This window comes from Brassica napus, unplaced genomic scaffold, assembly GCF_020379485.1.
Source record: "Brassica napus cultivar Da-Ae unplaced genomic scaffold, Da-Ae ScsIHWf_715;HRSCAF=1037, whole genome shotgun sequence".
NCBI classification, from domain to species: domain Eukaryota; kingdom Viridiplantae; phylum Streptophyta; class Magnoliopsida; order Brassicales; family Brassicaceae; genus Brassica; species Brassica napus.
In genome coordinates, this window is record NW_026016769.1 from 5,916 (window position 1) to 21,590 (window position 15,675).

General features: G+C 39.8%; 3 protein-coding genes across 3 annotated transcripts; 2 read left to right on the forward strand and 1 right to left on the reverse strand.

Annotated features, from left to right (window-relative positions):
* The first annotated feature begins 2,856 nt into the window (after positions 1-2,856).
* Positions 2,857-4,459, forward strand: LOC106451929 (pre-mRNA-splicing factor ISY1 homolog). Its single transcript, XM_048775131.1, has 2 exons — positions 2,857-3,936; positions 4,220-4,459. Exon 1 carries the CDS (start codon positions 3,030-3,032, stop codon positions 3,921-3,923), a length of 894 nt encoding a protein of 297 aa, XP_048631088.1. The 5' UTR covers positions 2,857-3,029; the 3' UTR covers positions 3,924-3,936; positions 4,220-4,459.
* An 83-nt stretch (positions 4,460-4,542) lies between these two features.
* On the forward strand, positions 4,543-5,583 carry LOC106451930. The gene has a single exon (XM_013893919.3). It carries the CDS (start codon positions 4,772-4,774, stop codon positions 5,381-5,383), a length of 612 nt encoding a protein of 203 aa, XP_013749373.2. The 5' UTR covers positions 4,543-4,771; the 3' UTR covers positions 5,384-5,583.
* A 126-nt stretch (positions 5,584-5,709) lies between these two features.
* Positions 5,710-8,975, reverse strand: LOC106451926 (putative proline-rich receptor-like protein kinase PERK6). The gene is made up of 7 exons (XM_013893917.3): positions 8,116-8,975; positions 7,185-7,820; positions 7,032-7,102; positions 6,627-6,703; positions 6,390-6,534; positions 6,139-6,300; positions 5,710-6,062 (listed from the first exon to the last, which is right to left on the reverse strand). Exons 1-7 carry the CDS (start codon positions 8,810-8,812, stop codon positions 5,847-5,849), a joined length of 2,004 nt encoding a protein of 667 aa, XP_013749371.2. The 5' UTR covers positions 8,813-8,975; the 3' UTR covers positions 5,710-5,846.
* Positions 8,976-15,675: the final 6,700 nt, after the last annotated feature.

A 15,675-nucleotide genomic window follows, 5' to 3' on the forward strand; every position in this document is an offset into this window, starting at 1 on the left:
CCTTGGGCAAGATTTAGAATTATGACAAATATTAAAAAATTCCTTATTATTCAAACGGTAAACTTGCGCATGTTGATATCGTATTTATTACATTGCTTACAAAATATTTTAATGTTTCTAATTAGATTTTTTGTTTTTAATAACTTACATGCGCAAGTTAAAATCATATCATATGCAAATCATTTTTTGACAATACACATTTAATATCTTTCTTTAAACGATTTCATTATTTATTGTGCAAAATATTGTGCGTTATTAATATAAGAAATAAATCGACTGTATATATATAGGAGACACCCAAGGTCTTAAAATACAAACATTCTCTTTTCATTCTTTAAAGTATTATTCACAAATCTCTCCTCTCATACTATTAAGGTATTACGACGATGTTGCTTGTGTGCTAAGAAAAATGTGTTTAAACGCAAAGGCTCCTCATCTTTCATCGACTCTGCCACCCACTTTGCCTTGGAAGTTCAATAAACATGTACAGCCTAATAAAGGACTAACCCGCCAAGGCAATGTGAACTCAGAAAAGCTACGTTGTGTCAATGCTGTTATTCGACAGTATGTTTTCTTAGCATATAAATCACCTTTATCTCCTCTATCTCCTCTATACTTCTATCTGTTAAAATTTTGTTATTACATGACAGTGGCGATCGAACTCCAAAACAGAAAGTGAAACTAAATGTTACAGAGGAGAAACTGTTAAACTTGATGCTGAAGTACAATGGTGGAAAGCCAAGAGCTGAGGTGCGAGAGGCTCCAGCTTTTCTGTCATCCATCTTTTATCAGAGTCTTGATTCATTTTATATATTTTTTTTCTTTTTGTAGACAAATTAAAAAGTGCAGTACAGTTGCAAGACCTATCAGATGCAACAAGAATGTTAGTTCCCCGTACAAGATAGAACCATGAACTCAATTTCTTTGTGTCTTGTCTCCAAAAAGCATGTCTGATCTATCCTTTCCATGTGTTGAATACTGGTAACGGCAATATGGTCTTCCTTTTTTTATATGTAGACCAGGTCGTGAGAGTGATAGTGATCCAGAAGACCTTGAACATGCTGAGAAGCTTCGCCAAGTTAAAGCGGTTATTGAAGATGTTCTTTAGTACTTTCTCTTTTTTTGTTGAATATAGTCCGGGGAAAGTATTACATAATATCATTTAGTAATACTATCTTATATCATTTTTTTTGTTGAATATACTATCTTATAAGTAAGCTAGCATTATTCATTTTTTATTTAATTCATGAGGTCATTTTCAAAGCAGTAAAAAAACCTAGAAAATTAATAATCGAACCATCTACCTTTTCTTATTAGACCGGATATTAGTTCCACCAATAATCGTGGTCAACTTACCAACATGGTGCATATATGTCAAATTGACAAATCTACGTTTAAGTAACCCAACCTATAAGGGATTTAGATTTTTTTTTGTGAATCTCGTGGACTGATCTATCGCAGATTGGGGTTTATAGGTGAAGTTTCAAGAAATTGTTATAATTTGATTGGTCGATTGTTTTTAATTTTTATTTATTTAATTTAGATCTAAAAATTTAAGATAAGTCTAAAATCATTTAACATCACTTGCCATATAATCTAACGAATATTACAAATAACAATTTATAGAAACTAATTCTCGAAATTATAGAAAGATTGATAATGTTTTATTTATTACTTTTAATATTTATAAACTATAAAATACAATGAATGGTATTTTATATAAGATAATTATAATAGTTTTATACTCTACTTGATGAATTGTGTTCGAATATAATTATATAATAACTATTTTAAATATTACAAAATCCAAAAATGTTTATTAATTTATTTTAAATTATTTATCGTTGTTTAAAGAATAAATTTATCATAATTTTAAAATAATTTATAAAATGCTTACAAAATGCAAGGCAAAGTTGCACTTTCAAGAGTTAAGTCGAGATCTGGATTAAAAATCCAAATAACTGGTAAAGAATGGAAGCCGGAGACAAAAATATTGAATGTTGTCTACAAACAAGTTTTACAGAATATATATTTTGTAATCATGGCACGTAATTTTAATCTACTTTTTTTTTCAAATACAAATTTTAAAATAAATAAACTGTTGTAATTATTTATTTTTTGTATTTGCTAGATGGGTTGTGATGAGTTAGGAGACCGATGACGGTATGTCAATTTAATATTATTTCATGTTCAATAAAATTTAGAAATTTATAAATCTATCAAATAATGTTAACCCGTCAAATTGCTTACAAAATTTATTTAATTTTTTGCAAGTTTCTAATTGAATTTACTTTCTTTATCGAAAAATGTACTTCATAATTTATATTATTTATGGATAATATTTTGATTTTTATTATATTTTCTTTTAATATGTCTACATAAATGTTTGTTTATTATTTATGAAAAAATAATATTATTCACCTAAAATAAAGAATTACAAAACATATACAATACAATTCTAATTAATGATAATATAAAATCTGTTACTTCTAAAACTATACACTATTTATTTCATTTTTTGAATGAAATTATCTTCGTAAACACACAAAATATTTTGTGATGTTGCAATTATACATACACACAATATATGCCTCTTTATACTGACGTTACTGTGTTCCCTCTCGTAAAGTACGAATCGAGAGAGAATAAGAATGCGGGCCGGTCATGTTCTTATGTCCGCACAGGGTGCAGAGCGGTTACCTTAAATACATGCTCAAATTTCTTTTAATTATTCATTCCGAAATTCACAAACCAAGTTATACAATACAATCACTTACTCCATAAACGGGCCTTGTAAATAAGAAATATGGGTTAGTAAACTGGGCCGTAGGATCGATAAAATAAAAGATGAAACTAAAAAAGAAAACATCACATCTTCAAATCTATCTTCGTCCCGTCCCCTTCCCGTCGCTCCTTCGTCCTCCAAATTAGGGTTTAAGATCGAAACAAGCTTACAGAAGAGTCGATTCGCTTTGCTACTTACTTCTTCCTTCTTCTTCTACTGTAATTCGTAACTCCGAAGATCCAAGATGGCTCGTAACGAGGAGAAAGCGCAGTCGATGCTCAACAGGTTCGTCACCATGAAAGAGTCCGAGAACAAGAAACCAAAGGAGCGCCGACCTTACCTCGCCTCCGAGTGCCGAGATCTCGCGGACGCTGACAAATGGAGGCACCAGATCATGCGTGAGATCAGCCGCAAAGTCGCCGAGATCCAGAACGAAGGACTGGGCGAGCACCGCCTCCGCGACCTCAACGACGAGATCAACAAGCTCTTGAGAGAGAGATGGCACTGGGAGCGCCGCATCGTCGAGCTCGGAGGTCCTAATTACAATCGGCACGGCGCGAAGATGACGGATCTCGAAGGAAACATCATCGACGTGCCGAACACGAGCGGACGCGGTCCTGGCTACCGTTACTTCGGCGCGGCGAAGAAGCTTCCTGGTGTGAGAGAGCTTTTCGAGAAGCCTCCTGAGCTGAGGAAGAGGAGGACGAGGTATGATATTTATAAGAGGATAGACGCGAGTTACTATGGTTATAGGGATGAGGAGGATGGGGTGTTGGAGGGGCTGGAGAGGAGTGCGGAGGGGGAGATGAGGAGGAGGGAGGTGGAGGAGTGGCGGAGGCTGGATGAGGTGAGGAGGGAGGCGAGGAAGGGGGCGGCGGAGGTTGTGAGCGTTGGAGCTGCGAAGGAGGTGTTGTTTGAGGAGGAGGAGGATGTGGTGGAGGAGGAGAGGAGGGAGAGGGAGAAAGAGGAGGAGGAGAAGGAGAGGGAGTTTGTGGTGCATGTTCCTTTGCCTGATGAGAAGGAGATTGAGAAGATGGTGTTGCAGAAGAAGAAGTTGGAGTTGCTTAGAGAGTATGCTAGTGATGATTTGGTTGAGCAGGAGAAGGAGGCTAAAGCCATGCTCAACATCCACAGATAGATAGAGAAACAAGGTGATTATATCTATCTTTAAAGCTTTTAGCTTCTTTTGAAGTTCCTGAGTCTCTATCAAGTACATTAGCTTAGATCTTGAAAGATCCTTCATGAGTAATTGGTTTGGTTTTGGGCATAGTATTAGTAGTACTCTTATGGAATGGAGCTTAGACTTGCGTTTAACTGTTATTTCAATGGCCAAGTACAACACTTTGACTAGTTTGTAGATGCAGATTATCTTCTTCTCTACTGTATTGACTTTGATGAATCTGTGAGACTGATAAACCTTTATACACCTTTCAGGCTGAATCCACTCAGCTGCGCTCTTCTGATGACAGACCCTGTGCCCAACATGAAGAAGCAATGGAACAAAGTGAGGTGACATAATGTTGGAACAATGAGACATGGAAACAAACTCGTATTCTCTTATGCTACCTCTACTTTATAGTCTGTCTGTATTTTAATTTCTTTGCGCTCACAGAATTACTTCTTACTCTTAGATCTCAATCACTTTATGAATGGGCTTTCTTTTCACAATGGCAATCAAAATCCAGTCTTTGGTTTAAGACAAATGCAGAAACATGTTGAAACTACCCACTAGCATTTGTCCATGTGTTAGCAGGCAGAGAACAAGTCAAAGTCATTCTAAAAAGACTTGTTGTGTACCTGTGACAAAAACCAAACTCCCATTTATTAATAACACCGTTGAGATGAGATGTATGTTGGATATGGTAATAATACAAATGTGTCTAGAGATACGAACCACACCCACATGTTCACACACTCAATCCCAAACTCTCTCTCTCCACAACACAAACGCACTCTTGTCTCTCTTCTCAAGTTCTCAGTCCTCCAATGGCGGACTACGAGGACGAGATTGACCAGCAGAACCAACCATTCATCCCCAAAGAGACAGCTCTCCAAGCCTTAAACACAATAATCCAGCTCCACTTCGAGAAAACTCTAGAGAAAAAACGAGCCATCGACCACCAGAAGAAGAAGCTCCACAAGCTATTCCAGCTCTTCTTCATCTTCCTCGCCCTCATCTTCTTCTCCCTCTCACAGCCCTCAGGCCGTCTCCACTGCCGCCACTGCTGGGCGCCAATCGTCCTCCTCTCCTTCTCCCATCTCTTCTTCTACGTCTCCGTAGCTCAAACCCTCCGCTGCATCAACGGCTTCAAGTACCAGCGCCGCTGCCACAAGCTCACTCTCGGCCTCGCTACGCACAAGCTCCGTTTCATCAAGTCGCGCATAGCCGCGGGAGATTTCTGCCTCGGTGGTGGTGGTGGCGGCGGAGAAGACGAGGTCTCAGCCTCGGCTGCTGCTTGGGATCTGGAAGTTCCGTATCAGGAGCCACCGGATAGCTACTTTGGCAAGTTTAAGAGAAACTGGGCTCTCTACTTTGGGTTCTTGATCCTTCTTTACACTTTCATGATCTCCTTCTCTGTAGTCATCCTCTGTTTCTAGTGGCTACTTCGTTATTTTTTTTACATTACCCTTTCTGCTTCTTTATCTTTCATTAGTCTTCGGCTTAGAAGGGATCACAAAAAGTTCGAATCTTTTCACGAACCCAAGTCTTCAGCTTGATGTAGAGATAAAAGGGATCACGAAAAGTTCGAAACTTTGAATCTGAATTCAAGTCTTGAGCTACATTGCTCTCTTGTTCATCTCATGTTTCAAACACTAGCAGAGACATTTAGCATTAAATAATCAATTAATCACAATCAAAAGATTGTATCTTTCTTCATACAGACACACAGCGTAAATGCACAACGGTCAGAATCTGACAAAAAAAAGAAAATAAAAGAGTTGTAAAAAGTTTCATAAGGAAACAAAACATAAACAGAGAAAGGTTGGTTGGTTGGTTGTTTGAATCTAAAAAGCTAAGTCAAAGCTCTTGTCTAGTAGTTGTTATGTTACTCCTCCTCTACTAATTACGTCGCTGCTCGTACTCGTTCGTGTTTCCATACTCACTACTCGCACCGTACTCTTGGCTGTCCAACGCTGTTTTCCTGAACTTCTTCATATCAGCACTGTAAGTGCTCGAGGCATAGTCCGAGCTTGATCCCCTCGCGAGATTTTGTCCAGGTTTCCCTCCTTCGTTTAGATCGTCTAGTGATGCATCTCCCTCCAGAGCCCGAACAATCTGTTAGAATCATAGAGCCACTCAGAACGTTTACTCATTTGTGATATGATTCATTCTTGTTGTTAAGACTTATTACCTGGCTCATCTTAGGCCTGCGTCTAGCTGAGTGTCTGACGGCTGCAGCAGCACAAGCCACCATTCGTGCCATCTCATTAGGCTCGTATTGGTTCTCGAGCCGTGGATCAGCTAGCTCACTGTAGTCTCCGTCTTGAGCTGCGTTTATGCATAAGGGTCTTGCCTGTTTAAGAAAGTAAACATAGTTTGAGTAGGATGATTAGGTTACAAAGACTAACTTTGTGATGATTGTAGTATATATATGGTACTCACCCAATCGACCAAGCTGTCTTCCATTTCACCAGTGAGATCAACAGGTCGGCGTCCGGTAATGAGCTCTAGAAGCATCACTCCAAAGGAGAAAACATCTGATCTATCTGTTAGTTTCCCGCTTGACGCATACTCTGGAGCCAAGTACCTGTCATTTGATTCAGCATAAAAGATTCTTGATTAGAGAAACATATTCTTTAGTGAGATCTTTCATCAGTTGGTTTAGCGTTTCATTATTACCCGAAAGTTCCCATGATACGAGTGGACACATGTGTAACGTTGTCCTGAGATAGCTTCGCTAATCCGAAGTCAGCAACCTGAAGATTTAAGCCAGTCCAGTTATAAAGAAACACAGAGTCTGAAAGCATTATGATTCAAGATCATAATTAGGCGTGCGAGTTCGGGTAGTTCGGAATTAGAGTAGTTTGGTTCGACCAAAATCTCGCTGAATTGAACCGAAAAAGTTTGGTTCGGTGTATTCACGTAGTTCAGCTTTTATTTTTTTTTTTACTGAAACTAACCGAAGTTTTTGATTTCGATCAAATTTCGGTTAAATTGGGTAATTTTGGTTATTTTGGTTTGAAATTTCAGGTAATTTTGGTTGGTTCGATCGGTTATAAACCGCATGCCTAATCATAAGCATACCTTGGCTTCAAAGGATTCATCAAGAAGAATATTTGAAGCTTTAATGTCTCGATGAATGATCTTCGGATGACCTGATTAAACAAAATTGGATTACATCTATTGTTAAAAACCTAGAAAAGATCAAATATATAAGACTTTTTGTTTTTGACTCACAATCTTCATGTAAGTAAGAAAGCCCTTTAGCTGATCCCAAAGCAATCCTGAGCCTTGTAGTCCAATCAAGGATAACACCACTTTTACCATGGAGATGAAACTCAAGTGTATCATTAGGCAAAAACTCATAAACCAACATCCTCTGTCCTCCTGCAATACAATAACCAACAAGAGACACAAGAAACCGGTGATGAACTCGACTAATGATATCCACCTCAGCCTGAAACTCTCGCTCTCCTTGTCCGCTTCCTGCTTTGAGACTCTTCACAGCGATCTCTTTCCCATTGGGAAGTATCCCCTTGTGAACGTACCCGAACCCGCCTTGCCCTAACAGTCTCGCTTGAGAGAAGCCTTGCGTTGCTGCGGCTAGCTCGTCGTAGGTGAATGTGCTCTGGTTGAAACCTAGAGCCACTGAAGGGTGTGGTGGTGGTAGAGCTGGACCGTGTGGGCCTGAGTAGTTTGAGCTCATGTCGCTGCTGTTAAGACCGCCTGAGACGGGCATTGGTTGCGTCGGTTGCCAGGTTCCAGGAGGTGGTGGAGGAGGTGAATTCATCCAGTTGTTGTTCCCTACGTTCATTACATGATCGCTTTGGTTATTGTATTGTTGTTGCTGATGTTGGTATTGACCACTCGCACCTAAGGTCAAAACAAAAAGACTTAGTTTTCCCCTTGTTTCTTGGGTGACAAGAAACAAATTTTAATAGTTTTCCACAATAGATCATAATATTCAAATATGTAAAACTCTGCCTGAGAATCAAGTTCTCATGAGATGTGAAACACACAAACTTGCAACTGTGGTTTGAAGGTAAGAAGATTTTAATGTGTTAGGTTATTAATTCAAGTAGCTTGGTGCACAACACAAGAAATAGTTCTAAACAAGGAGAAACTATGGTTGAGGTTAGTGACTTGGTGTTGACCAATATAGTCTTACCGTTGAAACCGTTGCTTGCATAGTAAGGCATTTGATTCTTCTTTTTCTTCTTCTTACGACAACAACAGACGCAGAACAAGATCATGACAAGAAGCAACAATCCAGCAGAAGCTGCAATTCCTATAATAGCACCCATGTTGGGTGTGTCGCTACGTGAGGATTTAGAGCCACCACGGCTTGATTTAGGAGGAGACAGAGATTTCGGAGGAGAGTTACGGCCGGAATTTTTAGAAGGAGGCGGAGGCGAACGGTTTTTGCTTCCTCCGTTATTGTTTTTGTTGTTATTATTATTCCCATTGTTGTTGTTGTTGTCATTGTTATTCCCCTTGTTGTTATTACCATTGTTGTTGTTATTGCCATTGTTTTTGTTACCATTATTGCCATCATTGTTGTTATTACCATTGCTGTTGTTGTTGTCATTGTTTCCGCCATTGTTGTTGTTGTTGTTGTTGTCATTGTTGTTATTACCATTGTTGTTGTTGTTATCATTGTTTCCACCATTGTTATTGTTGTTGTTGTTGTTGTTGTTGTTATTGTTTCCTTGTTGTTGTGATGGTGGAGATTGTGAGTCTGAAGAAGGTGGTGAAGGAGGGGAGGAGGAGTCAGGAGAAGGAGGAGATTGCTGTTGATTGTTGTTGTTGTCGGAGGAGGGAGGTGACGGCGGTGAATTCTGCGAGGATTGCCCCTCATCCGCCATAATCTCTTTGGATGTTCCTTTTTAAATATTTCTTTTAGTTATCTGGAAGTTCTTTCCTTAAGATTTTCGTAAGAGAGAGATGAAAACTGAACAAAGAGAAACACAAAAAGCTCATTGTGTGTGTTCCAAATTCTAATTTTAAGAGATTTTTTCGTTTTCGTTTTTATTTTTTATTTTCTGAATTGCTAATTCCCAATAATTTCTTCTTTTGTAAGGTCTATATTTGGGGTTTAATACAGCCATGCAGATTATGCACCTTCAACTATATTTGCAAAAGAAAAAAAAATAATTACAGTAAAAAAAACTCGATGTGTTTATTAGAAAATAAAATGATTGGTTTACCTATATCATAGATAAGGTTAAGGCTACACAAGGATGAAATCAGATATTTTTTTGGCAAGGTAGTAAGGAAGTGTTGTTAAAAGCAGTGGCATTGACAATATCAATGTACTCTATGAACATTTTCAGATTAAGTGTGTGAAGAGATTAATGGAACACTACCAAAATTGGCCTAGAATTTAGGGATTTATAACGATTTAATCAAGCGTTACTTGGAAGACAAGTATGAAAAACCTTACAACATCCTAATTGTTTAATGGCCAGATTAATTAAAGAGAAGCATTCCTTGATGAGAATATCTTCAGTGCAAAAAAAAAAATCTTCATATGCTTGGAAATCAATTCTATATAGGAGAGATTTAGTATGTAAGGGAATGCGTTTTTATAGTAGACGATGGAAACCTAATTATATTTGGACAGATCCGTGGATCTCATATCATCCACCACGTCCACCAAGACCAATATTACAAGGAGATAAGTTGGGCAAAGTGAATTAGTTGTTCTCTTTGGATGGAAATCATGGGATGAACAGAAAATTATAGAAATGGTCGTAGAGGAAGATGTCAATTTTAAACATCAAATTATGCTCATTTTCCAACCTGGACCTCTTAGGATTACACTATAATTAAGATGGTTTGTTAAATCTTGTTACTGGTCAAAGTAATCATCTCAGTACAAATGAAGAAATCACGCCTATTTATGGAAATATTATGTTGAAACAGAGGATTTGGAAGACAAATATATATTTCCCCAAAAATAAAACATTTCATGTGGCGTATGTTATCTAAGAGTTTGGCTACGAAGAATAATCTTCACAGACGACATATTACACATGCTACCCAATGTCGAAGATATTGTCAAGCTGAAGAAACAAAACTACATGTTTTCTTTGAATGTACACATGCCCGACGTATATGGCGAGCTTCAGGTATATCGAACCACATAATTAATAGCTTCACTACTACTTTGGAAAAGAAGATCGAGGCATGCCTTCTTTGTAGTTATTCAAGTAATTTATGTAATTTACTAGACTTGTCTCTTTGGATATCATGGAGAATTTAGAAAAGTAGGAATATACTCATTTTCCAATAACAAAAATACATTGGAGGAAATTACATCAGGCCCTTGATGATGCAATTTGAAGATTATGCGTCATTGAGGATCCGATTAACCGACTTAACTATAGTTATCATATGAAATGGAGAAAGCCAAATTAAGAAGGGATGGATCAAATGTAACGTCGATGGCTCCTTCATTGATCCTAACACATATGTCCACAAGCGGGTTGGGTTTTCCGAGACTTTAACGACTACTATAGAAGAAGGATCAAGGTACCTGAAAGAATGTTAAAAAAGTCTTTGATGCAAAATAGTTGTGCTAGAGGTTACAAAATTATTGAATTTAAATGTAACTGTAAGAAGGTAATAAACATTATAAACCATATCAAATGTTATAAGATAAGTTCAGAAGATTAACAGAAGATTTATCAAAAACATCTAGAGTGGTATTCTCTCTCTAATTAGGCGATTTCCGGTGATCTCTTAGTGGTGGCTACTTTCCTTTTTAAAATTTTATCTTTCCCTCTATTGTGAGTGGTCTCTCTCTTCCGGCGCTTGCTGTAGTATTATTGTTTTGGAAAGTCAATAATATTCTCAATACTCCTTTAAATTCCTTCCATAATTTTTCAATTAGCCTTTCTTGATATCTGATTCTTTCCAAAAAACTGAACCCCTTGCCCAAGTTTTCCTTTTATCATGCTTTCTCAGAAAATTATGGTAGAGTTTTGTGTTATTAAGGGTAACTTCGCATCAATCACGCTAGACCTATTACCTAAGAACCTACGGCGTACCTCTTCCTCCGACATCGGAAAAATCAATTGTCAAGAAACCATGGCAGATTTGTTGCAGAAGGCGATTCAATCGATGTCTCTTGAAGAAGAAGAGCCTCTTACTCTTCCTGACAGTCCGAGATTCAGGGTGATTGATGAGAGCGAACGGAGTCTCCTGGGACGTTTACTGAACCCGGATTGTCAATCAATGGCGAGAATGATTGACTATATGCCCACTGCGTGGAGAGTCTATGGTAGAGTTCGTGGCATAGCCCTCTCGCGTGAACGATTCCAGTTCGTGTTTCAACGTGAAGAAGATCTCCAGACCGTGCTGAATGATAGGCCGTGGTCCTACAATTACTGGACAATGGTGTTAGAGCGTTGGACTCCCAAGCCACCTCAGGATTTTCTGCAGCATATGGATATTTGGATACGGATGCGTAACATTCCGGCGGTTTTCTTCACCGCAGAAACTATGCATAAGCTTGCTTCGGAGGTGGGTAAGGTGGAAGTCATTGCTTATGATCCTAAGGTGTCTCATACTAAGGACTACATTCGTGCCCTGGTGAGGTTTGACACTAACAAACCAGCCAAAGCTACCCGTAAGCTTAATGTTCCTGAAGGAGGTACAGTGACCATCGAGTTTGATTATGAGAAGATCCACAAACGGTGCTTTCATTGTTTGCGCCTCACGCACGAGAAGATAAAATGTCCGTTACTCAAACGTGGTGTTACCAGAGAGCAGAAATCTGTTGGAGTCTCGAGTGTTCCGATGAAGGGACTGTCCATTACAGAACCTATGGAGGGTCCTCCTGGCTTTCCTGCTCTCTTCCCTGAGTTATCTAGTGAGGACCGGAAAATGGCCATGCTTTACATTTCTCATGCTGATGAGACTGAGCGTCGAGCTCGTATTGAAAGGGTCAAACAAGGCATTGAAGAAAATAAGGCTGCTTCGTCTGTTCATCTGACACGAATTACAAAAGAGTTAGATAAAGGAAAGGGCCATGTGTTTTCTTACACAGAGCTGCTGAAATCTCAACATCATGACAAGTCAATGCAATTGTATATCCCTCAAACACAGAAAAAGGGAGAGAAAAAGGATGAGGATATTATATCTTCGAGTTCAGAGTTTTCTACAAGCTCTGCTCCTTTGGCTCCAATGGGTTTGGGTTTTCAGCTTGGCCCTTCTTCGGAGGGGCGAGTCATTGGGAATACTGGAGCTGGCAAGTCACAAAAACGACGGCGTGCTTCCTGGAAAAGAAGAGTACCAGGAAAAGGCGTGTCACCTTTTGTTGCCTCTTCACCTGGAAGAGAAGAAGATCAGCCCGCAAATGCAAAGAGGAAAGCAGTTGCCTCAATCAACATTTCAGAAACCAAGAACAAGAAACTTTCAGACTTATCGGTGGCTTCCGTATTGAAGCCGCTGCTTCCCCAATGAGTGTTCTATCTTGGAACTGTCAAGGTGCAGGAAGCATTGAGACAGTTCAATACCTCCGGGACCTTCGTAGGAAGCATTACCCGGATTTTATTTTTTTGATGGAGACTAAACAAAAATCAGATTACATTATTGGTTTGCAGAAGCAGTTGGGTTACGATCATGTCTTTACTGTTGAGCCGGAAGGTTTAAGTGGAGGTTTGGCTATTTTATGGAAGGATACTTATCAGGTTGATGTGCTATCTAGCGACAAAAGGATTATTGATCTTAAAATTTCTCTTGGATCAATTTCTTTCTTCATGTCGTGTGTGTACGGGGACCCAGTGACGGCGAGGCGTCAAGTTGTGTGGGATCGCTTAGAGAGCTTGGGTCGAAGCAGAGATGAAGCGTGGGTTTTGGTTGGTGACTTTAATGAATTGTTGTCTAATGATGACAAAAGTGGAGGTGTTATACGCAGTGAATCTTCTTTCTGGAATTTCAGAAGCATGGTTCAAAATTGCAAGTTAAGGGAACTGATACATACTGGCAACTGTCTTTCTTGGGCAGCAAAGAGAGAACATGGTTGGGTGCAGTGTCGTCTTGACAGATGCTTCAGTAATAGTGCGTGGCTCTCCTTGTTTCCTAGAGCTAATATGGAGTATTTGGATCTTTGGGCTTCTGACCACCGGCCAGTACGTGTGTGTTTCTCACTAGAAAGAGACAACCCAATGAAGGGAAGGTTTTTCTTTGATAAACGCATGTTGTCTAGAGAGGGCTTTGAGGATATGGTGCGGTTGAGTTGGGAAGGAGGAACTGGTGATCGTAGCTGTACGATGGACCGCATTCGACGTTGTAGACGCAAGATCATGGAATGGAAACGGAAATCGAACCTTAATTCTAGAGACCGTATCACGCGTTTGCGAGCTGCACTAGAGATGGAGGTGTCCAAAGTGTCTCCGTCTTTTGATACTATGGGACGGCTGAAGCGGGAGTTATCTGAAGCTTTGCGTGAAGAGGAACTGTTTTGGAGACAAAAATGCCGTGAAGAGTGGCTGAGAGCTGGTGACCGGAACACCCAATACTTTCACAATTGTGTTAAAGGAAGGCGAATACAAAACCGAATATTGATGTTACTTGATGAATGCGGTCAAGAACAATTCTCTGAAGGTGCCAAAGGTGACTTGGCGGTAAAATTTTTCAGAGAACTTTTCACAAGCTCCAATCCCTGTGATCTAGAGTTTTTCTTCAATGGCTTTCAAAGCAGAGTAACAAGGGAGATGAATCAATTCTTGACTCGTCCTGTCTCTTTGGATGAAATTAAGAAAGCTGCATTTGATGTCAAAGGAAGTAGTGCGCCAGGGGAAGATGGCTTAACTGGAGTTTTTTATCAGAGATTCTGGCATATTGTTGGGCCTGGTCTTACTGCTGAAATACAAGAATTCTTTAAGTCAGCGATCATGCCAGAAGGGTGGAACCATACTCAGATTAGTCTTCTCCCAAAAATTGTGAATCCGACTCACATGAAAGACATGAGGCCGATAAGTCTGTGCTCCGTTCAATACAAAATCATATCAAAGATTTTGTGTAACCGTCTAAAAACGGTTCTTCCGGAGATTGTTTCAGAGACTCAGGGGGCTTTTGTCTCAGGGCGCATTATATCTGATAACATTATCATCGCACATGAGATGATTCATGGTCTGCGCACAAACACAAAGGTGGCAGAGGGCTGGATGGCTATAAAGACAGACATGTCGAAGGCCTATGACCGGGTCGAGTGGAACTTTTTGGAAGTATTACTTGAGCGTATGGGTTTTGAGAGAGTCTGGGTGCGTTGGATCATGGCGTGTGTGAGCTCAGTATCGTTCTCTGTTCTACTGAATGGGAACTCACATGGGCACATCAAACCAGAAAGGGGGATTAGGCAAGGTGATCCTCTATCTCCATTCTTGTTTATCCTCTGTGTTGAAGCACTAGTGAGTTGCCTTAACTCTTCAGAAGCCTCGGGCCGTCTTCATGGTATTAAGCTTACAGAGTCATGCCCTTCGGTTCACCATCTACTCTTCGCTGACGACAGTCTCTTACTGTGTAAAGCTAATCCTGAAGAAGCCACTGAAATTCTTGACTGCATCAGGTCATATGGTGATGCGTCGGGTCAACGTGTTAATCACCTCAAATCTTCGGTCATTTTTGGTTCTTTGGTGTCAGAAGATACAAGAACAGAGGTCAAAGAAATCTTGGGTATTGATACAGAAGGAGGAGAAGGATCCTATTTGGGTCTCCCGGAATGCTTCAGTGGATCCAAGAGGAAGCTTCTGAGTTTTATACGAGAAAAACTTCATGGTCGCCTTCATGGTTGGTTTGCGAAGTCATTGTCTCAAGGTGGAAAGGAAATATTGTTGAAATCGGTAGCCATGGCTCTTCCGGTGTTTGCTATGTCTTGTTTTAAGCTTCCCAAAGATGTATGTGAGAAACTCACAAGTGCAATGATTGAGTTTTGGTGGAGCAGTGGTACTAACAAAAGGAAAATCTCATGGGTAGCATGGAAGAAGCTCTGCACTGACAAAGAACTTGGTGGTTTGGGTTTCAAAGATATTGAGAAGTTTAACCAATCTCTCTTGGCCAAGCAAGCATGGCGTATATGGTCTTCTCCGGACTCTCTTTTGGCTCGTATCTTACGGCAACGGTATTTCTCTCGTTCGGAGTTTCTCAATTGTGGTGTTGGCTCACGTCCGTCTTACGCTTGGCGTAGTATCATACATGGACGTGATCTGCTGAAGGAAGGTTTACTTCACAAAATTGGTGATGGCAGAAACATTAAGGTGTGGGTGGATAATTGGCTGATGGATGTAGTCCCTCGACCTCCTCACTATCGCCAAGATGCGGTGATTGATCTCTCCATGACAGTAAACGAGCTACTGGATCAACATTCGAACTCATGGAACGTTAATTTGGTCAGACAATTATTTTCTGATGAAGATATCGAGTTGGTCCTGAATACAAAGATCCTTCCATCTAGAACTGACTTCATGGTCTGGGGCTGCTCGAAGTCTGGAAGCTATGACTCAAAGAGTGGTTACAAACTCATTGAGACTCTCAACACGGTCAGAACTGGGAACCAGGTCGTGTTACCTCCGATTGAAAAACAGTTGTGGTCTAATCTCTGGAAAGCTAAAACCTCTCCCAAGCTAAGGCACTTTTTGTGGCGTGTCTTATCTGGGGCTCTAGCTGTTAAATCTCAACTACAGTCTCGTGGTATTCAACTAGACCCTATTTGTCCGGTGTG